Source organism: Sturnus vulgaris, chromosome Z (assembly GCF_052056855.1).
Source record: "Sturnus vulgaris isolate bStuVul1 chromosome Z, bStuVul1.hap1, whole genome shotgun sequence".
Classification (NCBI taxonomy): domain Eukaryota; kingdom Metazoa; phylum Chordata; class Aves; order Passeriformes; family Sturnidae; genus Sturnus; species Sturnus vulgaris.
Genome location: NC_142283.1, coordinates 55983404 through 56007486, shown reverse-complemented (window position 1 = coordinate 56007486; position 24083 = coordinate 55983404). Strand labels below are relative to the sequence as shown.

General features: G+C 43.0%; 1 protein-coding gene across 1 annotated transcript in view; it reads left to right on the top strand.

Moving 5' to 3' along the window:
- The first annotated feature begins 667 nt into the window (after positions 1-667).
- The window catches only part of DMRT1 (doublesex and mab-3 related transcription factor 1), a 57503-nt gene continuing 34087 nt past the window's right edge, over positions 668-24083 (top strand). Inside the window, exons 1-3 of the mRNA XM_014877827.2 lie at positions 668-952; positions 4021-4204; positions 22742-23025. Coding sequence (XP_014733313.2) covers positions 668-952; positions 4021-4204; positions 22742-23025 — 753 coding nt within the window. The remainder of the gene's footprint in view (positions 953-4020; positions 4205-22741; positions 23026-24083) is intronic.

Sequence of the window (24083 nt, the reverse complement as noted above, 5' to 3'; positions counted from 1 at the left end):
ATGCAGTCCAGCAAGACGCGAGCAGCCCCACGACAAAGCAGCTGAGCTGCGGCAATTCGCGTGTTTTATTCAGGCGTCACACCTCTCCCTGGGCCAGGCCATGTTGGTCGCCTGCCCAAACCTGACCTGCCCAACCCAGGGGAACCACCGCGCTTAAACGTGGCCTCTCTGAATCGCTTCCACCTTGCTGGCGCACACCTCGTCTGGCATCACCACCATGGACACGGCCTGCGCTGGCCGCTGCGGGGCAGGGAGGGTGGTCAGAGGCCGCAGGACGGCCGCGGAGCCGCCCCCGACAGGGGGCCTGGCCATCCTGTCGTGCGGAACCTGCTGGCAGCGCGACTGACCCGAGCCCCGCAGCACCTCCGGGCGCCAGGCCGCCCCGGCCCCTCGCCGTGCATCCAACGAGGACCGGCCTGCACGGGGCCCGCCTTTCCCGCCGCAGGCCGGCCTGGTGGGGGAGGGAGGAGCGCGAAGGCAAGGGTGGCCGCTCCCTCGGGGAAAGGAAGATTTCGCGGCCACAAGGACCCCCCGGAGGAGGGGTGGGGGAGGCGCGACAGGAGGGGCGACGCCCGCCTGGTGCTGCCCGCCAAAACGAACGGAGTAGCGGGACGGGACGGGGCAGAACCGCGCAGACCGCTCTCCCGGCTGTCGTCCGCCTGCCGCGATGCCCAGTGACACCCCGGCCTTCAGCAAGCCCCCGGACGTCGCGGGCCCGGGGGACAAGGCGAGCAGCTTCGGGAAGGCGGCGGCCCCCATGGCGGCCGCCCCGGCGGACAGGGGCGCCGCTGTAGCGGGGAAGAAGCGGCCGCGACTGCCCAAGTGTGCCCGCTGCCGCAATCACGGCTACTCCTCGCCGCTGAAGGGGCACAAGCGCTTCTGCATGTGGCGGGACTGCCAGTGCAACAAGTGCAGCCTGATCGCCGAGCGGCAGCGCGTCATGGCAGCGCAGGTGAGCCGTGCCCGAGCGGGGTGTGTGTGCTCCGCGCCCGGGGAGGACGGGCCCGTCCGAGCCAAGCGGCCGCGCCGAGATGCGGTGCGCTGCGAGTCCGCAGCCGCGGGTAGCCTCGCCCCGGCCAGGAGTTACCGCTACGTTCCTGTGTTAGAGAGACTTCTGGCTGTATTTCTAGCAAGTTACTTAATTTATTCTTTTTTTCCCCATAAAAGTGGGAGATACCCCAAAGGCACAGAGGATTGCAGTCGGGGCGAGCGGCAGCGGTGAGCGGTCAGCTGCGCCAGCCGGGCAGGGCCGGGCGCCGCTCCCCCGAGCCGGGTACGGTCCGGCCCTGTGGACAGCTCCAGGGGGTCTGTAGAACATGCATGGAGCACGACCTGAGCTACCGTCAGTGGCCGTTTTATAGATTGCTTTTAATTTGAAAATGAATAATCTAGCCAACAAACCGCTTATCGAGAATATTCTGTGCTGGTGGTTCCGGACTCGGTGTAAATTGCATTTCCTAATGCTATGCCTTTAGTTGAGCACATTTCTAACTTTGTAATGTTTTGGGGTCTTTTTTAATGGCGTTGTTCGAAATCCTGTATGTAGCAGCTCCTCGCATAGCTGTAGATGGGTCATCTTAAATCACAACGAGGGCTCTGAGTATTCCGAGGGCTAGGAAAACAAACGGTATCCAGTTCAGGGTAGGAATAACATTTTTTTTGGGTAGTCTCGCAGAAGTCACAGTTCTGGTGTAAATGTAGGGCTGTGTTAACGGTTGTAATCTTTCCCTTACGAACGTCATTAAGGGGGTCCTGGGCGTGTAGTGGAGCGGCTGCTAGAGGGTAGAACTCCGCAACGAGCATCGTTAGGGCAAACGATCCCCTGCCGGGAAATAATTGACAAGGCATTAGAGTTCTTGGTGCGTATGAAGGGAGTGATACCAGACCCACCCACAAGTTTGCAATTGATGTGCTCTCAGAGCTTCGTGATCCTGCCTAAAATGTATGTCGGGCTGACAGGTTTTAAAAACCTAAATGGCCTTGGATTAAATGCTTCCCTGCTTTTTTATTCTTTTACTCAGTGCAGGTATTACAAAACGTCCTCAGAATGCAATGAGAGTAAGTTTTCGTACATTTAGACAATTCCTCCTTGTTGGTGGTATGGCAGTCAGAAAGTATTGTTACGCCCAAGTTACATGCACTTTCTCTGCCTGGCGTGAACCATGGAAAAATTAACGTGAATCCCCTTGCCGTCTGCCTCGGGGAAGGGAGCACAAAGTGCATTGTTCCCGGTGCAAAGTGTCCCCCATCAACACAGTCTCTTGTTGCTTAACTGCTTCTGTCAGGCAGTGGGTGCCTCTTGCTAGCAGGCTCTGGTAGCGGTCCTCCTGGGGATATTCTCTTCCCTGTCTAGGATGTTAAAGTAGCTTTGAAAGCCTCCCTAGCTAAACCTTATCTGTGTAGGAGTTACACATTGAAAGTCTGTCTTTGCCCCTTTTGATATATTTCTGCAGTAAGCCCCTTGATGCCGGTGGAATTTTACAGGTCAAGGATACTGGCTTGTGAACTCAGAGTTACAGTATTGTTTGCAAGTTTGCACCTTCTCTATGGGATGTTTCTTATTGCTAGGGCCAATATTAACTAATAGAATTATACATCTGTATTAGGAAGAAGTGTAGCTGTTGAACATGAAAAGATAGCGAAGTCCTGTCCCAGATACCCAGGAGAATTTCCAGTAAGAAAAGTCCATGATCCCGGTCTGTAATCTGGAACAGATTTCCAAGGTTCAAGTAAAGATGCAAACCAGTCACCTGACAAGTAGCAGGATAGGTGGCTGTAGCAGTGTCGTATGTACTCCCCAGAGACATATGGCTTGGGTGGACAGATGTATTAAATTGATCTACTAATTCAGATGAGGCAGAAGGGGCTGTCTGTAAGCAGTGAATATGGTTTGTTTGCACCTGTGTCCAGACTGTGTAGTGCCTATAGGCTTGGCCAGTACCAGGTAGCCTTTGGAACACTGTCAGTTGTTGGGAAAGAAATAGGAAGCTCCAGCTTCTCCAGATCTGCCCAGCGGTCTTCAGTTTGTGTGGTGCTATCTGAGATGCTTGTAGGATGGTACCCTGCATTTGCCATGCTTCTTCCATAATGGTTTCTCTCTGTATAATGTACTCTATGCTGAAATTTCCTTGAAGGACAAGATTGAGCCAGCAGGGAATATAGCAGGCCTGGAGAGAGCAGCAAATAGCAGGTACGAGCCCTCATGGAGACCGGCTTTATATTGATAAGAGGCACAGCAGAACCCTGCAAGCAGAGGTTAACTTCTTAACCCCAGAAGCCGTGTATCAGCAGAGAGGAGGGTAGTGACCACACTTTCTACAGTGTTCTTGTCCCAAGAGCAGCTGTTTTGGGGGAGTATAGTCCGTTGTATCACATCTTCATCCGGCCTCGGTGGAGAAAGAAGTGTATGTCACCGGCATTTCATTGCCTTGTTCATACAAGCTTGGACACCAAAAGGGGTTGGTTTTTCATAGCTTTATATACTTCTCTACCCACTGACTGGACTGTATGAAGGGCCTGGAGAGAAGTCATGTGAGGAGTGGCTGAGGGAGCTAGTTTGTTCAGCCTGGAGGAAAGGAGGCTCGGGAGGGACCTTCTGCAACTGCCTGAAAGGAGGTTGTAGCCAGGTGAGGGTCTGCCTCTTCTTCCAGGCAGCCAGTAGTGATAGGACTAGAAGAAATGGTCTCATGCTGTGCCAGGGGAGGTTCAGGTTGACGTCAGGAAGAATAGAAAGAATTCAAGTACTGAAAGGGGCTGTGCAGCAGCTATCCCTGGAGGTGTTCAAGAAACAGCTGGATCTGGCAGTTAGTGTTGTAGTTTAGTTGCCATGGTGGTGTTTGGTTGAAAACTGGACTCAGTGGTCTTGGGAGTCTTTTCTAACCTTAATGATTCTATGATCAGCACTACTCTACAGTACAAAGAGTAAAAAAGCCAGCTTTGAATTTGAGTCGTTCATTGTTTCCAATATAAATTGTCCTCAAAACTACAGAGCATGCCCTATGTCTTGTCTTTTGTTCCTAGGTTGCACTAAGAAGACAGCAAGCTCAGGAAGAGGAACTGGGAATCAGCCACCCAGTGCCCCTGCCCACTGTCCCTGAGACGTTTGTTAAGAAGAACAGTGGTGGCAGCTCTTGCCTCTCGCTGGAAAGCAGCAGCCCAATGCACTCGACAAGCACAGCCATGACAGCAGCTAGTACACCACCAGGTAAAGTGCTGGGAGAGCGATGCTCTCGACTGGGGACAATGGCCAACACTGCTGCTGCCTGCTGTTGACACCTGTTCCCCTCTTTGCAGTGACAGGCTTATGGAGAGTCCTCTCCCCAACAGCAGCCTTGTACTTTTGGTAGAGTTAGCGGAAGGGAAGGATCCAGTATCAGTCTTTAATATTTTATTTGATTATTTTTACTTGAAAATCAGAATTTCTTTGACACAGATTGGTGCTGTAACAAAATTTGATAGGGTGTGTGACTGCAGGTAGAGAATTATGGGAAGCTTTTGTACTTTGTCCCAAAACATGTACTCCTGCTACAGTCATAGTAAATGGGTTTTGGCTGCCTATGTAGCTTCTTCAAAATTCGAGAGTTTTCAGAACTGTATAGAAGCCAAGTACAATAGGTAATATTATGGACCCCAGCAGCAGAGATCTGCCAGCCTTACATGACTTGATGTGGTGGCACATTGGTTCTGTGTGGCATGGTGTGATGAACTGCAAAAGAGTGATGTAATCCTTTTCTTTTACTACAACTTACTGTATTGCATTTCGACTTGTAAAACAAAACCCCCCAAAAAAACAACAATAACAGTACTTGTCTGTATATTCAGTGAAAGCTTGGCTAAACAAAGATGGGATTTGAAGATGCTAGGCAAATGAAGACTCTGGGCAAAATGTTTTTTCCTATGCAAATTGCTTTTTCCCTTTTCTAACTATGCCTGACAGATACAGTGATTGAACATATATAAGAAAGAAGGAAGGAGCTGGTGTAATTGATTTCTTGTGTATAGACAGAAAAAAACAAACAAATGCAGGTAGAAGGAAAAGGAAATTCCATTCATTTTTAATCATCTATACACATGCCAGTAATAAGGTGAATATAGTTGCCAGATAGAAAGATGATTCTAAAGTGGGCAGTGCCTTGCAATAATTAATAAAAGGACAAACGTGTGTGTTTGTCAAGTGACTCTATTCTGTTTTGCAGGCCATTAAAAGTATGTCAGATGAATTTGTTGGATCTAGTGCAGACAGGCAGTTTCAGACCATTGTAGAGAAATTTTGTTGGGAAGCTTTTAAAAGAACTGCTTAATAAAGCAATAAATAGCTTTTTATTAGCTTTTTTTTGTTTTCATTATGTTAGTGTCACCTTTGAATTGATGCAGTTACTCCTTTCATATTTGCATTGCTGCGTGCTTTGTCTATAGACACGGAAAAAGCTGGCTAAAGATTAAAGTAGTATATTCAGTAATATACAGAGATTGTGTGTAGCTCAGGAGAACAAGAAGATCTTTGCTTATACAGAAAGGCTGAAGAATGAAATAATTTTACTGTTGACAAAACTGGAATAAGCTTTGATCTTAATGTTTTTAAAATAACAGTATTTAATTTATTAATCCCATTTTAATAATTGCTAATTAATTGAATTAAATTATGGTCTTTTAATGAAAAACATTGACCAAACAAGCTTAAGGTAATTCACATGCTTGAATAAGTACTTGAAAACATAAAACTGCCTAATTTTAAAGTAATTTGAATTGTTCTCCTATTTTTGGTTAGAGCAGTCATCTTTCTTACCATGGAATTTGAGCAATCTAAATACATTGTTTCCCAAGCATTTTACTAAATAACTAAGTGTTGTTATTTTTGTCCAAATAAATAACTGTGAGTGACAACATTTGAAATATACAGCTTCATCTCCAGAACGAAGATGCAATTACAGTCACGAATCAAGACAGCGTCAGCCTTGTTCACCAGAAATGGAAGCATCTGCAAATGAATAGGAAATCAAGTTCATAGTTTTGCTTTTGGGCACTTAAGTAGCAAAAGACATTGTGCTTAGCTCAGAGGTAACTACACTGTATAAACAAAGTAACGTCCTTATTAATTTTGGTAGCTTCATCTGCTGAAAGCAATGTCAGTACTCACGGGCTTTGACTATGTGCTGACTCGGAAGCTGGAGAAAGTGCTCTGCATTCTTCCAAAACAGTATGGTAGCTTTTTAGTACACGCTGTGGTGAGGAATATAGCCTAAATATCCTCATGCTCCTATTTTTAGCATAACGATCTTATTTTTTTCAGATGAGAAATTGCCATGTGGCGTAAGTTCTGGCTTTAGATGTTGAGTTGTTTCGGGACCAGGTACTTGATGGATTCTTGTATTGCTGTTTTATGATTTTTTTACTATCCTAAACTGCATGCAGAATGAGAGACCCCAACAGAGCAAGTGTCATTGTCTCAGGTTGGTAGGTTGAGGTGCTGATTTTTCAAGAACTTACAGTAATTACTAAAAAAACGAGCAGAGAAAGTGGAACCGTTCATTGCAAGGGGAGTCAGGAGTTCTCTGTGAGCCCCAGGGGAAGCAGTGGCTCCTGGGAGTGCAGCGTGTCCTGTATGGTACATATTGGATTGGGCAAGAGGTGATTTTTGACAGTGATAATTCTGTTCCTCCTCTAAGGTTTTTGGCTTATGAGAGCAGTTCTTCTTTTGGACTCCCATCACATGGAGCGTTGTTTGCCAGCAGAGGAGTGATGTGTGAAGGAGTTACACAAATCAGACATAGTGCCAGAGATAGAGTCATTGCTTGCTGTATCCATTTTATTAGCAGATCAGAAATAGTATGATGCCTGGAGACCAGAGGCAGTTTTTCAGATCCCATTGTGACTCGCTGTTTTTGAAAAAGGGAAAATGAATTATCATGGTCATAGCATAAATGTTTGAACATTAACCATGTCAAGCATGTTTACTTTGGATGGGAGCATATGTTCCCACTCAAAAGCGAACTGGGAATTTGCAGGGTGGTTGGAAGGGAGCAGACAATGGTTTCAGGGCATTAATAGAGTGTTTTCCAGACTGAATTTGTCGTTTCTGTGCATTTTCCCTTAAAAAGTTACAGACTGCTGAAGGAAAAGGCCATTTAATTGTACAGAGTAGCAAAAGTCCCAGGGCATTTGACGTAATTGTCCTTCCTTCTGTAGGATAAGTATATCTTGTTAGGTTAATAGATACGCAAAATATAGGAAAGACTATTGGTGGAGCATGTAGAATGTGCTTTTCAGACATTCACATTTTGTAACATCTGTCTTCTTCACTTGTTTGTGTCAATTCAGATGCTTTCTCATTCTGGTATTTAGAAGTCATGGAGGGACAGAGAGGGGAAACAGATGAGGTCACTAAACACCTTAGAGTTTACTGAAAAAAAGGAAAGCTGCTCACACTAAAGGAAAGAGAATCCATTTCACCTTCACTTCATTATATTTGGTCCTTGTCACAGACTACGGGTCATGTTTGGCATTTGGCCAGTGGAATTGCTGCAGGATACATCACCAGATGACTAGAAAGTGCTGGAAAGCACCCCTTCTTTCTGCTGCTCTGCACTGTTACTGGCCCACTGTTACAGTTTAGAAGTGTCCAGTATAGATGGGATTACTGCATGATGCAAAATGCCAGCTCTGGGTCCTGGTCCTGTTGTGGTCATTTCCTTGTTGTCTTTGCAATGACAGCAGTGTTCAGGTGTTTTCCTAGTATCACCGGTTGACAAACATAATTTTCGACAATTGTGAATAGTAAGCTTGTATTTGTTATTTCTCTTTGTTACATTTATTATGTTTGACAGAAACAAAATAGTATTTTTTTTCTCCTAAGTAGGTGGTGCCTTCACTTAAACTATTTAACAAATAAAAGGGGTTTTATCTGCTCATAAATACAGTGGGGTCAGCAGTAATACAATGCCTAACATATGATGGTACTGAGATCCCTTTGAATGTAGTGCCCTAGCTGTCTGCAAAAACCCTACCATGCCTTCTTTACTCCTTCTTTACTTTCTTGATCACTGTATTATGATTTCAAAAATTGATGCCATGATCTCACAGCTGTTATGCTGCACAGATGATGAGTAAAAAAAATTAGTTGTTATAATAGAAAAATATCATAGGCTGGTTAAAAAAAGTGAGAAATTTTCCTTTTGAAAGAAAGCTCTGTAACAGTATTTAGAGCATAGTGTCATGTGCTGTCAGAATTTCAGTTTCATTTAAAAAGCCTCATTTTAGTCAACTGATCATGTGAAAGCTGCTGTGGCCATTCCACTGTGAGAGTGCTTAGGGGTTGAAACAGGTTATTCAGAGGAGTTCTGGAGCCTCCATGCTTGAGGAAGCTCAGAACTTGGCTGTGTGGTGTATAAGCAACAGGATCCAACTGGGAAGCTGGCTCTGGTTTGAATAAAGTTTGAGCCAGCTGGTCTCCAAAGATCCTTTCCAAACTAGACTGTTCTGTGAATCTCTGAAATTTCTACTTGCTTGCATTGACATTAAGTCAACATGCTTAAATTTGAAGTTCTGCCAGCCTCAATACTGAAAAAGCATTTGCAAGCCTCTGAAAGAAATCTTACTCTTGACCCATTAATGCTCAATGGTAGACTTTTTTTAACAAAGAATTAGACTTGTGTTGGTGACAGGTGGTGGAAGAGATTGATAGTTCAGGTGGCAGCAGCCTCAACAAGGCTGAGCAGTAAGAAGACAGCATTAGCTGCTTTGCCTGCCTGTGTCAGGACTGGCATGATGGCTCCATGCCCTCAGACATCTTGGTGGATCTGCAGTGGTTACTGGTCCATCCTCCTGCCCTTCGCTTTTCTCTTGGTCACTTCACAACTTTCTAAGGATGATTTTCTCCTGCTGCACTCATGGCTGCTTCTTTATCACTTTTAGTTGCTGGCTAGGTCCTGCCAACCTCATTCCATTGCTTCCTGGTGCTTTCCCCTGGCTTCTCTCAGAGTCAACAACTCTCTGTTCGAAAGGGAGGAGTACAGTTACATAGAACTTGTCTTTATTTGATTGTAAAAGCTAGCAAAGAGAAAAGTTCTGTGGCCTTCACCTGTGAATAACTAATCCATCATCATTATCATCATCATCATCATCATCATCATCATCATCATCATCATCATCATCATCTGGTTTTCTCCAGTTCATTGCAGTTAAGATGAGAGAAAAATAATCAGATTTGCGTGTGTCTCTTGTAAGAGTTTGTGGACTCTTGGATTGACATAATTGCCACAGTGCAAGTTAGATTTTGCATTGGGAACCAGTTGCTGTAAGTGGTCTTCCACCTATGTAGTAGTTTCTTAGTTACTGAATCTCTCTCAAGCTGGACTAAGTAAATATTAAGGGAGCTTTGATCAATCTTCTGTTAATTTAGGATAAAATTTATCCTGAATAGACATTTTAAATTCCAGACTGATGTAAGTATGCAGTGAACAAAGCACTCACGGTGTTGTGGCTGTGGCTTTGTAATTTTCAATTGCTATAAAAATAACGTGTTTTGCTCAGAGTTTTGTAAAAAGGAGTTGCTTGTGAAGCAAGAAGGGATGGGCATTTCAGCTTCTCTCTGCTGCTTTGGGTTCACTATACTTGGGAAAACGGTAGAGGAGTTCTGAGCATCTCATTATAAAAGGACGTAGATAAATCTGAAAGGATAGAGGGAAGGGTGACAAAAATGATGTATTGCTTGTAGAAAAGGAGAGTAAGGGTGGATATAAACAGTCTATAAATATTTGAGAGGTAATAATATGGAGGAGGGGGAGGGATTATTTACAGTGCTTGAGACAGCATAACAAGGAGCAACGGCTTGAAACTAAAAAAAGGCAAAATTAAATTAGACACTAGACACTTTTTCTTCTAACTAGTAGTGCAATTAGCAGTGGAGTGACCTGCATAAGGACAAGGGGGTAAGTGGAGCATAATCAGGAGAGGTGTTTAAGAGTGTGTTAGATTATGATCTCCAGTGATTAATATGGGGGTGAACTCTGATCAATGTTCAGGTTAAAGTAGATGACGGAAATCTCCTGCAGCTTTGTCATCTCTTACATGATTCATTGCCTCTAGCCATTGTTTGACTGCGTTGAATAAATCATAATGTTACAGGGTTCTGCATCCTTGATTAGATGTTTCCAGTTAATTCCCCAGTTCTCTTGCAAAGCTTGCGCTTTTCCTGCTCCTCTTTTCAAGCAATATTCATTTTTGCAGCTTTACATGCACACAGGTGTATAGGTGCCTGTGTTTTAACTGAGCTAATGTTTGAATTACTGTACATATTCATTCAGTGTGGCTTGTCAAAAGACTAGTGTTTCTGTCATATTGGTGAAACAAGGTAGAACTAACAGCAGTTCTCAAAGTGTCTGAATTAAGAAGTTATATTTTTCTTGTCAGGCTTTCAGTCCTGTGTCATGCTTCACTGGATCTATAAAAACAAATAGAAATTATAAAGAGGTTTGGAAAAACCTCAGAGAAGATTGCTTTTCTTTTTCTGTGCAAGTGGTATTCTGAACCTTGTTTAGGGCTGCCTTCACCGGAGGCAGGGGCTGAGGAGAGGTTTCTCCAGCATGCCAGGGAAGCAGGGGTGCCAGGGACCAGTCATGACCTACCCTGCCTCCCTTACTTTGAGAGAAAAAGACTGCTCAGCCCTGAGATGGAAGCAAAGCACAGGAAGCTTAGCAGTTACTTCTGTCTTTCTTTCACATTTCAGAAGAGTTTTTTTTTCCCCAAAAGAACTTGGAGTAGAATATTTTAATTTTTCTTTTAGGATTTTTAAAGTTTTATTTTATTTTCAAAAATACTTCACTGTAGGGCTTTCTGTGTTTTCAGCATCTTGCTGTCCGAGTTCTTTCACACCACCTGAGGTTTCCAGACACAGATTTATGGTAAGAGCAAGACAGCTGCCGAGTGTTGTTTGCTGTGTGCTGGACAGACTTTGCCATGTACTGTGTCCTAGCGCCAGATTCTCTTCCCACCTAAGGTAACAGGGCTGGTCAGCACATCCGATTGTTCTTTGTGCCTTGGAAGCTCTTCCTCTGTGGCACTGGCGTTTGCATATGTGCATTCAGATTTAGAGTTATCTGTGCCAGATTGTGCTTTCCATTTGTTATTATGAGCACTGAGATAAGGAATGGAGCAGGAGCAGAAAATGTACTAGGAATTTCTAAGAATTTACTATCCACGGGCACATTATTCACTATCTGCAGCTAACCTCTTGTTCCTTTCTGTGTCCTTGAAACAGTTATTATAACCTTCTCTGAATGTGTGGGGCTCTTTGTTTTAAAGAAAAGATATAAGTGAGGAGTGAAGGAGTACTGCACGCTTCCCTAACTGAACACTGATTTGATTTCTTGCTTCTGCTTTTGTTTCACATGCTTTCTTGTACCTTGAAGACTGCTTTCATTTACTTAATTTATCAAACAACTTCCTATTTCAGCCTGTTCAACCATTTGCCTTTTACAGTAGATTTGTCACTTAATAACATGGAACTAAAATGCAGTTTTGAAGGTTGCTTTTGTGGGAATGCATTTTCATATGCTTCTTCTCATTCCTCTGTTTTATTGAACTTTATTAAACTTTATTCTGAGTTTGAGTACCTGCTAGTCTTAATCAGAGTTGTGAACAGCTCCTTTACTTAACAAACACTGTTCATGCCCATCTGTCCTGCGTTTCCTTGAAGAACTCACAGAGAGTTAGTTAAATACTGAGCTTGACTTTCTTCGCAGTGAGATTGGTTGTCTGATTTTTAATTCCTGTCTTCAGTCTTTAATTATACTGTTTTATTGCTTACAGAATAAGCCACTATTTGGTTATTTGGATGTCTACAGTAATGGGCACAAATGAACCTCAGCCTATGCTAAGCCACTGTAGTTGCAGTCACTGTGCATTTCAGTCATTTATGCGGAACAACATGCAGTAGTGATCAATTTGCATTTCCATTGAAGCCGATTTTGTGAGTGCAAATGTTGCACCCATGCAACAGTGGCAATCGTTCAGTTACACACATCTGTGTGATTCTTGTTCTCTCACTCAGGCTTGCTGGATGTCTGCAGTTTTTGCACTACTCTTGCTTTCAGTTTTTTCATCACATCCTAGGTAGAGTTAAAAAGCCCTCCTCTTATTTCCAGTTGGTCCAGTTGGTATGGTAGAAACTTTTGAGTTTCTGTCATGATAATAGCTTATAACCAAGCACGGCTCCAGCTAATTCCAACCATCGCCCTACTCCCTTTATTATTTTTAGTGTGAGCCATAGTGATTTTATCCTAGTCATATTTCCTCCAAGGTCTCCTATCTCAGACACTTGTGAAGCTTTCCCTCCCTTCTAATGTTTTCTTTGATCTCTCGTTAATGACTTAAATCTCTAGATTTAATCCACGCCGAGCTTCTTTCTCCTCCTCTGAATTTGCTTCTTTGCCCCTGCAGGTGTCTGGGCTGTTTTTCATCATTGTCCAGAAATCTTGTTTTTCTTTCCTAATTTCCTATAATTTTTAATTTCTTCCTCTGTTTTTTAAAGTTATGTATTTACTTTTGTCTGCATTACTCACTTTAGTAGCATGTTGGATTTGGTAGTAGGAGCACAAAGCATTAACTATTTGCAAATTTCCTTCTCAAATCAGGTATCTCAAGGTGAATAATAACATATATACATAGATATGCACACACAGTAGTCATACTCCCAGCTTTTATACTGAAGATTGAAAATGGTCCTTGTTTCTCATGCTCTTAATTTTCTGAAGCACTGACTTAATTGCTTCTGATCCTGTTAGCTGTCACACATGCTTATAACTTCAGATATGTAAATAATCCAGTTGTCTCAGTTCAATGTGGACAAACATATGCTGGAGCACTAATATAGTGCCTACACCTTCACAGAGTCGAGGATTTTGAACATACTTTCTTTACCAAAGCCATTCTTATTTTTTTTTTAATGCAAAGACTGTAGCTATGTTACAATGACCAAAAGTGCAAGAAGAGAAAGAGCAAGCATTACCCCCCAGCTCACATAAAAAGATTGACTACACTGCTGTAATCAGTGACAGAGACACTGAAAGTTGAATTTGCTGCTGTAGATATCTTATTGAAGGCCTGGAGCTTAAATTAATTGTAGAAATAAAATATTATTTTCTGTAGGTTTTATTTCTACTGCCATATTAGGAGGATTGTTAAGTTGCATACTAAATGTTTGCAGCAGATCATTTTTATTAAGTGTACAGTAAATGTGAACAAAATGTGCCTTCTCCAATTCTACTGAAATCAGAGGTATTTCAGCATCTCTTAGCTGGATCTGGACTGGAGCTCTATGTGAGACTGAGAAACTCGCTATGCCAAACTGCAGATTTCTGGATGAAATTGCTTTCTTCTTGCCTTTTTTTTTCTTTGCACAAATCACATTTTCTTTAAAAAAATAGTGAAAATTAAAATTAACCTAAATCTTGAAGTTAGAAAGGATTTTTGAATTGTGTTAGAAACGCACATGTGGAGTTAGCAATAATTTCACGCATTATGGAATAGTAACTCTACACGTGGAAGATAGGAAGAAATGCTCAATGATTATTTTCTGGTCCTTGCTTTGAAAAAAGACAGGTAGTATTATAGCTGTATATGAAGATGGTGGCATTCCAGTTTCAACAGGAACTGAAATCAGCAGGACTGGTCAACTCATATGCCGTATTAGAAAGAAAACAGGAAAAAAACCAGCTTGGCTTAGGATATGGGAAGTCTTCCTTACTGGAAAATATTCAATAGCTGTCTGGACACAATCCTGTACAATGTCTTGTAGGGTGACCCTGCTTGAGCAAGGTGGGTGGACCAGATGACCCACTGCCATCCCTTCCAACCTGACCCACTGTAATTTCCATTAAGTCTTTCAACACTGAACACATTCCTAAATCTTGAAAGTGTCATGCCAGTTGTTTCAAGAAAAGTGAGTGTGGTAGGATAGGTGGCTGCAAATCTATCAGCCTGACACCACCTTTTTTGAAAATAATGGAACAATCCCCAGCAAAATGAAATACGCAAGAAGAGGAGAGATGCAGCTGTTAAATGATGTTCACACAACATGAATTAATAGAAGTTTATGGGTAAAGATTCTGTCAAGTTGGTAATCTTCTATCATTACAAAATTGTTTGGTGAAGTGACATAGCGATGCAATTACAAATCCTGCAAGGCATTTGGGTTTTGTATGCCCTGGCATCTTGATGAGAAACCTGAACTGACAGAAAAGCAGTATTGTATGTGTTACATGGTTTTAAGGAAAATGATGCTATTCCCTTGTAGGTCTGAGTGGGAAATTTTAACACAGTGGTGTTTCTGGAGGCATCTCACAGGGACTTGCTCTTTGCTGTAATCATCCCACTGGTATCTTGGAAGGAAATTTGGCATCATCACAGGCTGTGTTGGAAGATGATGTAAAGGTACATGTACTGGCAAGCACTGCAGAAGACAAAAGTGCACTGCAGGGAGGCTTGGTTAGATGATTGGTCACACACAAGCAAAAGCGAGTTTAACCATACCAGAAGTGAAAAATTGAGGAGGCCATCCCAAAGAAACACTGTCGCTGCACAGCTGGTGATCCTGGGGCGTACTGTGCTGAATGTTAGTGGTGCCTGGTGAAAGAGAATGAGCAAAAACTGGCACAATCCTAGCTGGGCAGGTATGGGGCTGGGGAAGCTGATGAGATGGTCATGGAACTTGTGCTGCTGGAACTCCTTCCCTGGGAGCACAGTGCATACCAAAAAGTGGGCTCAAAATTAATATTGGAAGGGAGGGCATCACTGAACCAAAACCAATGGAAAGCTAGGACAGGGGATAAGGGAAGTACATCTGTTTACCTGTTCATACTGTTCCCTGGGTTTCTCTTTGTAGCTAGTGGTGGGGATGTAGTGATGGTTTGGACCCACACGCCTGGACTTGAATTTGGAAGAGCTCAGGCAGGAGACAAAGGAATGATTACAAGACCAGAGAACGTGTACTGGAGTAAAAGTCAGCAGTTTATTTTACACTTTAGTGATCCCCTTAGCTAACCTTTATTTGATCTCCAGTATGATTGTTCTGATTGCTTATGCCTTTGCCAGACTATACTGGCTCCTGTTAAAAGTTTTCTGTGGTATTTCACGGGGTAGGTTTGGTGTTGTGAACAGCAGCAGTGTTGGGGATGCAAAGTCCTGTGAATTCACCATACAGCTCAAGAAGTCCTCTAGGAAATAACGTTACTAATGAGGTCTCTCAGCTTTCCCTAAAATGTGTTGTCTCCATTGCATAATGTTTATCCTAGAGTGCCTCTTTGTGACAACTTTTGTTCTTGTTAAAATCTGGTTTCCCACTTAGAACTGGTTAAGCCCTTCAGAAGTAGAACTAGGTAAACGCCATTTTTTTGCAAAGACTACTCTGGAGTTATTTCTAGAGGAGAGAAAAAAATAATACTGATTCCTTCCAGGTGAAATTGAGTTCTTCCAGTCAAGTAGCCCTTGAGAAGCATGCCCTGTGCCCACAGACATTGCTGCCATTATGCCAGCTCCTCACCAGTAATGGCTGGCTGAACTCAACGGTCCAGCAACTGCACCTGACAAGGAATTTTTCATGACGCCCATACAGCCCTAGTTGTCAGACCCACTGCAGGAAAGCTTCTATGACTGGTTGTTTTGTCTTGCTGTGGTGGGAGAGGTTGAAAAGCATGGTAGGAGTTGGCATGTGATAAGGCATAGCCATGATAAAGAGTTGGAATAGATTGGTCCTTGTATACTTCCGTTCCAGGGAAGAGGCCAGAGGCCTACAAGAGGCTCAGAATCATTAAACCACACACTTTGGTGTTTGTTTGTTTGTTTGTTTGTTTGTTTTAAATGTGTATTCCTGCTTTGAGAAAAATGATATTTCTGGTTAGGATTGGATAAGTACTGTGGTGTCAGTAAGGTGCTTTGGCTATGCTATATTTTCCTAATTAAGAGACATAGCTGCTGTTAGCCTTCATGTCTGATATGGCTGGTACTTGATATTTTTCCATCTCTCTCTCTAAGAGATGTTAGAGCACTTCTCTCTACCCAGGGCTGTCTGGAAAGGTAATGTGAACAAAAAGGAAAAAGAGCCACCAGATTCCATGCTTGAGCTCAGCATAGGGCCATAACATTGGCAACTGATGAAGGGAGGAAGAGACGCAGTTCTCTGAAAAGCTTTCGGGTCAATTGGGAGTGCTTCCATAGAAGAATGAGAGTAAAAGAGCCCCATACATCTCAGAAACCAGGTTCCAGGCCAGGGGTACAAGCACAGTCTCCCATCCTGCTCTGCCTATGTTTGCTGGCTCATCATGTTTGCAGAGTGGTCTCCATCTCCCCACTGCCTGAGAGGCAGCACAGACTAAAGGGCCAGAGACCTCAAACTGCAGAGAAACACAGAGGAGAGTTTTATCTTCACAGCAGTGCCTTGAGTAGCTACCTCTTAGCATCTGAATTCAGGGTTGCTTTTTGGAGTCCAGAGTCTCCTGGTTCAGTCTGCTTTTAAGGGAGAAGGCTTTCACTGTTTTGAAAAGCATGATTCTGCGTGCTCTCTGCTACAGCAATTCATACTGTGCACTTTAAGTCCAGAGTAAATACCTCATCATTGATGTTTCCTTGTATTTGTCACAACGTTAAAAAAGTACCTCAGATTTTCTGATTCCTGGGAAGTTTGTTTATATAACTATGCAATTCAAAAGCACCAAACCCTCTTTTTTGTACTACAATTTCCTAAGTCATATCTTCTTCAATAAATCTTTGGAGATAGGGATGTGAGTTGAGAGTTTTATACATACAAGCACCTAAATGAGACATCTTAAGATAAAGCACTCTCTGGAGTATATTGATAAATAAGGGACCAGGGGGAAGGCAAAAGTCAGGATAACAGGGCATTACCTCCTGTTTTCTCTAGTGCCCTGCTTCTCTGTCACCTTCAATTCTAGTGCCCTTAAGAAGAAGAGAGGCGTAGTATGTGGCCTTGTAGTGCTATGAGGTTGTCAGCTGAAGCAGATAGTGCTGGGATGCTGACCACGGTCTGGTCCTTTTCTGGTAGCTTTGAGAGTAATGAAGACAAAATCCTGATTCTTTGTACATTCACATCAATATCCATAAAGGACAATCCCTGTGAATGTCATATTGGACCAAATTAGTCTCTTGAAACTATACTGCATTAACCAAAACTGTGAATGGGGTTAGGGTGGTTTGTGTTCTTCATATGAAAGAGCAGTGAATGGACTTCTGTGTGCAAGAACTGGGACCAGCAGGTTACAAAGCTACAAAAAAAAAAAAAAAAAAAAAAAAAACCACCAAAAAACCGATGAAATAGACTCTGTGGAGGAAGAGGGGAAAGAGAAAAGGTGGCAGTGGAGGGAGAGGAGAGCAGCTGGGATTTTCTCCAGAGCTTGACGTTCTGGTTTAGCTGCTTGTTGCTGTCATGCTCCTTAAATTCCCACTGAGAGACTCCAGCCTTTTCCCATTCCCTTCCTTCTGTTACTGAAGGGATTTCCTTTCCTTTTCTTACTTTATCTAAAGCAGGTAGTGGGAATAGGGAAGGTGTTCATGTGTAATATTTTTTACCATATCACTATGCAAGGTACAAATAATAAATCACAGGCTACATACTTAGACAATTTACTGCCAGCTTTTGTATATGATGTGACAAGTGCTCAAAAGGTCAAAAAAGCTTCCTTAACAAATTTGATAAGATAATGCAGTGAGCTGTAACATCATGAAGTCCTGGGGGCCATAGACCAGAATAGAAGAAATAATTATGCATGGTAATGGGTAATTACAGATAATGGCCTTTTTTGGGGGTGGCAGAAAATTACACAACCCCACAGCCTTGCCTGAAATGAACATTGTCTAGCACATTAACTTTATATCAAGCTAAAAGTTCAGTGCTGGAACCAAAGATATTCCACAACTTCTAATGGGAAGAGAACAGAAATACTCCTCTCAAAGACAGAGTAAGCGTGTGGGTTTTGTTCCTTGGGAGGCAGCATTTCTCAGCAGAAAGTAATAGTGCCAGCTTTCTTTGACATCTGAAAAAGCTCTGTCATGATTGTCTGGTGGGAGAAACACATTGTACCAGAGTTTCTGATTATGATATTAGGGAGTGATTTCACACTGGCCTTGTTCAAGGCTGCTGTCCAACCTCAAAGCCAGATACGAATTGAAGTAAACTTATGCATTGAAAGACTTAATATTGCTAAGCCAGCTTATAGGAGTGTGTCAATGTTTTACATACTGAGCAAGGAGAAATTGCCAGGTACAGATACAAGATTCTTTTAAGGTATAAAGGCAGGTGTTTCCTGACTGAATAATTTTTTGTGTGTGTTTTAGTGGTATAACTGTCCCTGCTACAGAAGCTGGGTTGCAGGAAGTATTAAAACTTAAAACTGTGGAAACAGTCACTCTAAATTGAAAACTACAGGAAACGTAAACTTACCACTAGCTGAGCTTTGCTTACTGGGCAGTGCTTACCTTCTCCTTGAGTCACTGTGTTACTTGAGTTACAGTTCTGTACTTTACCAGCAGAGCTGTGTATGTGCTGAGTCTCTGTAGGCATAGAAAAAATAAAAACTGTTTTATATAAGAACATTGGTTTGTATAAGAACACATGACAGTAAATGGGGGTAGTGAAATTCTCTTAATTGCCACAATTCGTATACAAATCCCTTTTCTGAAATGCACAGTCAGATGGAGACTAACTTGGTGTAACGCCACAAGATAAATTGAACCATGCTACGGCATGCTCCCCGACATTGAAATGTGGCTCTGCTATCTTGATTTATAGAACAGTTACTGGTGTACATCTGTCAGAAATAAGCTGACTAATAATCTCCGTCAGATTCCTGCGTGGTCCGGTAACCATTCCCAGTAGGTACTTTGGTGGTACCACCCTGTTTCACATGCTAAGAAAGTCTAATAGTGTGGGCTCTATGTCATTTGACCTCATATCAGAGGCTTGTGCAGACATACTTAAATTACCATTGCCAGCATATAATACGTAAAACTGGCCCTTAACAGTACCAGTAGGAATAGAAAACACTCCATGCTTTTATGCAGCCTTCAAATTTCAGTGTTTGTACTTCTCAGTATATATCCTTAAAAACACATTTACATCTGTGAGAAGGAGATGATGATGAAAGTTCCTGTAAATTACCTGGCCTTTCTCCTCCCAAATGGTCTATATACTGGCCTCTGCGTTGATTTTGCCATGCATATCCGCAATTTGTGTAAATTGCCATAGCTTTATTGAAGTAAATGGTCTGAGACTGGTTTACATTAGCTAAGGACTGGACCAGTGTTTTTCACTGTGCTCTGCTAAGCGAAGGCAGGAGCCCATCATAGGTTACTGAATGTAAAAGACATATATGTGTAACTGACCCCTAGTACTCACCTTCTTTAAAAGAAAATACCAGCCACCCTGAAATGAATTACTGGTTAACTACTATTAATATGCCATAGAGCTGGAGAGTTGTCTACAACACTGAAAGATCAATACCAGTATTTATTGTGCATCATATTGATCTTCTATGAAAGAGTGGGCCATATTTTACACTGTGTACATAGTGCAAAAAAAGTAGCATCGGTTCTCTACAGGAATTAGTAAAGACATAGAAAAGAACTTAGAGATCCAAAGGCACAGCTTGTGGTACTGAGAGGTACACAAGAGGTACTGTTGTCTTCACTGCAAGAGTTGCTCACGGATGGAGCCAAATGATAGTAGCTCAAACCACAGGTAGGAGATGGAAAGAGAAAAAAGCATCAAAAAGCATTTTATTTTTTCTCCTTAATGCAGCAGAATACTGCCACTGCTGCTATTCAGGAGGAAGCTGTAGCACTAACAGCAGCTAGAGTGTCACAGAAGCATCAGGAATATCAGGAATGCTTGTGTGCACTGGTGGAAAGCTATAGGTTTCTGTTCAGTCTAGCCCATCTTGTCACGTGTTAGGAAGTGTAGTGCATTAAGACCTTTCCAAAAGTTGCAATAGAACCTGCATGTTATTTTCTCCCCTTCTTCATTTTAGCTGCTGGCACCTGGGGTGGCTGACCTCTCCTTTGTATTAGAGAATCAGAATCACACAATCATTTAGATTGGAAAAGACTTGTTAAGATCATTGAGTCCAACCTGCGACTCATCACTACCTTGTCAATTTGACTGTAGCACTAAGTGCCACATGTAGTCATTCCCTTAAACTCTCCAGGCATGGTGATGCTACCGCCTCCCTGGGCAGCCCATTCCAGTGCTTAACAACTCTTTCCATAACGTTCTTTCTGATGTCCAGCCTGAACCTTCACTGCCACAGCTTGAGGCTGTCCCCTGTCGTTCTGCCACTTCGTACCTGGGAGAAGAATCCAAGCCCTACCTGGCTACAACGTAATTTCAGGCTCATGTTCAGCTGCTGTCACCAGCACCCCCAGGTCCTTTTCCTGAGGGCAGCTTTGCAGCCACTCTGCCCCAGCCTGTGGCACTGCCTGGGGCATGACCCAGCACTGGCCTTGTTGAACCTCACACCACTGGCCTTGGGCCATGATCCAGCCTGCCCAGATCCCTCTGCAGAGCCTCCCTGCCCTCCAGCACATCAGCACTCCCACCTGACTTAGTGTTGCCTGTGAACTGACTGAGGATAATCTTGATCCCCCCATCCAGATTATGTAGATGTAAAAAGACCTCATCTTCCTGGTGCTAATATTTTTAATGGGGAGTAGTAGCCCTTCTAATGATGCACAGTAAATCAAAAGACACTGCAGAGATTTCAGAAGAAATTGTGCAGCGTGATATAGCCTTGTGAGGAGTTCTGCAGGTGACTGCCTTGCATGTCTCTGTCATGTGCAATCTGTAACCCAGCAAGGAATGTGTTGGAGGATTTTGCTTTTGGCTTACTATTTTGCAACATTTAAAGCAGAGCAATTGGAATGCAGCTTTATTTGAGAGGTAATTTAGGGAGGGGAGTCAAGATTGTGCTGTGCCTGTGGTCTGAGTTCTGATTTTATCAGATGCAGAGAAAAAGATCTAAGAGTCTTGCCCAGAAGCAGAATAAGAACAATTGCAAAAATTATAAAATAAAAGTGCAGAAATTCTGAAAAGTCTTCTGTGGTATTATAGGTGCTTCTGTTTTATGTGCAAATTTGAGGAATACTCCAGATAAACAAGGCCAGCTGACATGGTTCTGCAGAAAAATTAGGTGCAGGAGGCATAAAACAGTCTTTGCTAATAAATAGTTCATTGATGTCAACAAAATGTCAGCAAGAACAGAATGAGGGCACTGTGTAATTTAGTGACCTGGAAGGAGATAATCTATGATTGCAGAAAGCTTTCATTACAGCTGAAGGAGTGAAACAGAATTGCATTGTAAATGGCAATAATTGGTAAAAGTGATGATTGGATCTCCTATTCAGCTAATACACAGTATCGTGAACGTTGTTATGACTTTGAGAAGCTGGTATGCCACCATATTCCTTCTACAGGTAAGTAACCAAGATACAGGTACACCAAGAGAAAGATCCAGAATAAACTAGGCCTGCCTGAAATGTCTGTTAGGGCTGTTACTTCCTATGTGCCTGTTGCCCATGTTGTTTCATGGGAGCTCATCCATATGCTTTAAGCCACATTTTTCTGCACAAAACAGTTGGACAGCATCATGGGGAAAAAAAGGAGCTCCTTACAGAGAACTGGTACAAGGCAGGGTCACAGACATGCAAACTAGAGCCAGAGATGCAGATATGGAGGGATTTGGATGTTGGATCTTTTAACTTGTAAATGTATATATAAGATTGTGGCAGTTTTTTGATGTGTCTGGTTTGTTGTTTGCTTGTTTGTTACATTATTTGGCAATGCAACTGATGCCACATATGAGAGAGAGTTTGGGTGTGCAACAGTACCAACAAGCACCTTATATTTTTCATGCTTGCAGATACTGCAAGGCACTGGTTGACAGTGGAGTGGGGAAATCATGGCTTCTCATTTTCCGAGAAGCATCCCCATCTCAGGGAATGACAGGGAGGCAGACCTTGCCTGTGGAGAGTGCAGCCAGCTAACCTTTCGTCTGGAGGCACTCCAGAGTGCAAATAACTACCAATACCTTTCTCTTCCTCCTCTTTTTCTGGTAGTGGGAGGGTCTTGTTCTGCTCTGTGATTTTGTAGGTGCAGGAGCTAAATTTGGGTATGAAGGCTCAGCAAGGATTGAGGACCTTACTGCTCACAGGCAGTGTGTGAGTTTCTGGGGCACCTTGGCTGTTCCTATGGTACTTTCCTCACTGCAGCTTCTCTTGCCTTGGGGCTGTTGTCCCAGGGGCTGAACATGCTAGAGAGCATGTTCAGAAAGTGTTCTCTCACTTCCAGGACACTTCAGGAGTCATTCTGTAGTTAGATCCTTCCTTCTTCTAGAGAGTTACAGGAGACTTGGCACACTGTTACAGGTTAAAAAAGTAGTAGGGGACTGCAAAACTAGGTTATATAAATCATTATTCCTATGAGTTGATATTGACTGAGGATTTAGAGCATTGTCTTTACTTGCAGGTGGTTTTGTCTTGTGTTTTGCAGTTTGTGGTGTGTGTAGGTGGCAGTCTTAGACTCTGAGTAGTTGTTGGTCCACTTGAGTTTCCACCAAACACTCAGCCGTGTTTAGCTTTCATTTTCTACCTCTTCTTACGTACCACTCTTTGTCCAGCCTTTGGGAGGAGTAGTAGCTCATTAGAAGGTGAAGGATAATGGTCATTTTTTTTTCTTTTCCAGAGGGACGGATGCTCATTCAGGACATCCCTTCCATCCCCAGCAGAGGGCACTTGGAGAGCACGTCTGAGTTGGTTGTGGACTCCGCCTACTACAGCAGTTTTTACCAGCCGTCCTTGTATCCTTGTTATAACAACCTGTACAACTACTCCCAGTACCAGATGGCAGTGGCCAGTGAGCCTTCCTCAAGTGAAACAGGGAGTACAATTGTAGGGTCGGCCATGAAGAACAGCCTTCGAAGTCTCCCAGCAACATACATGCCGAGCCAGTCAGGAAAACAGTGGCAGGTATGATCTCCTCTTTGCTGGTTTCATGGCAGTGCAAAACCAGAATCATATTCCAGGGTGGCATTAGGGCCCATTTTAAGAAAGTTAGACAAAATGGGCGGTTGTGATGCAGCATAACAACAGCAATTACATAGTTGGATGGGGATAATAATACAGATAAATTGCCACAAGTGCAAAGGGCACTGACTTGATTCTATCTTCTGTTTTACATGACAGTAGATTATGAATTGTTTTGCTGAAAAAAGAGAGTCCAACTCAATTGCCCAGCATAACATCCTGAGAGTCTCAGGAGTAATTTCTGGGAGGCTTTGCTCTTCAGAAACATAGGTTTTTTCCATATTTTACATCTGAGGCACTGAGATGACCCAGGAGACCATGCTGTTGTGCAGTGGTTTAGTTGCAGTCAGTTGAATGTGACGAGACATATTGCTGGTTGTTTGTTCTGGCAATGGCATCTCCAGAGCTTGTGATTTTGACTTGTGTAGTTCAGGTTACAGGCAGTACCTGGGAGGTTCAAACCAGAGCTCTGTGTACTTCATTAGGATATAAAGCAAATCAAGCTCTCTCCCTCTAGGACTTGATACCATCATAGCCTGCAACTCGGTACTGGTCAGAAACTGGAAAAAGGGGAAATCTGCCAATGTGGGGGAATTCTTGGCAAAGTGGAAACATTTCAGTGACTCTGGGACTATTTGGTTTTGGACTGCAGAGATGCTTTTTCTACCTGAGACTGAATTGATAAGGCTGTACCCTCTGAGTCTGTGTATGCCTGTGTCCATTGTATAAGGACAGGGGAGGGCAAACCTCTTCTGTAGAGCATCAAAACAGGGCAGGCTGCTTCTACAAAGGCTGTCTTGTGAAACCACTCAACAGTGAAATGTCCACCAAAACCTCCTTGTGTAAGTGAACAGGTAGGTCATCCTGTTTGCTGACAGAGAGTTTCTCTAGCCGGGTCTCCCTAGCACAGGGTCCAGCTCCGAAAGGGCATTTTAATTTTTGATACTGAGGAGCTGAAACTTAACGCCAGGGTGTGATTACAACTACTGTAATTACAATTT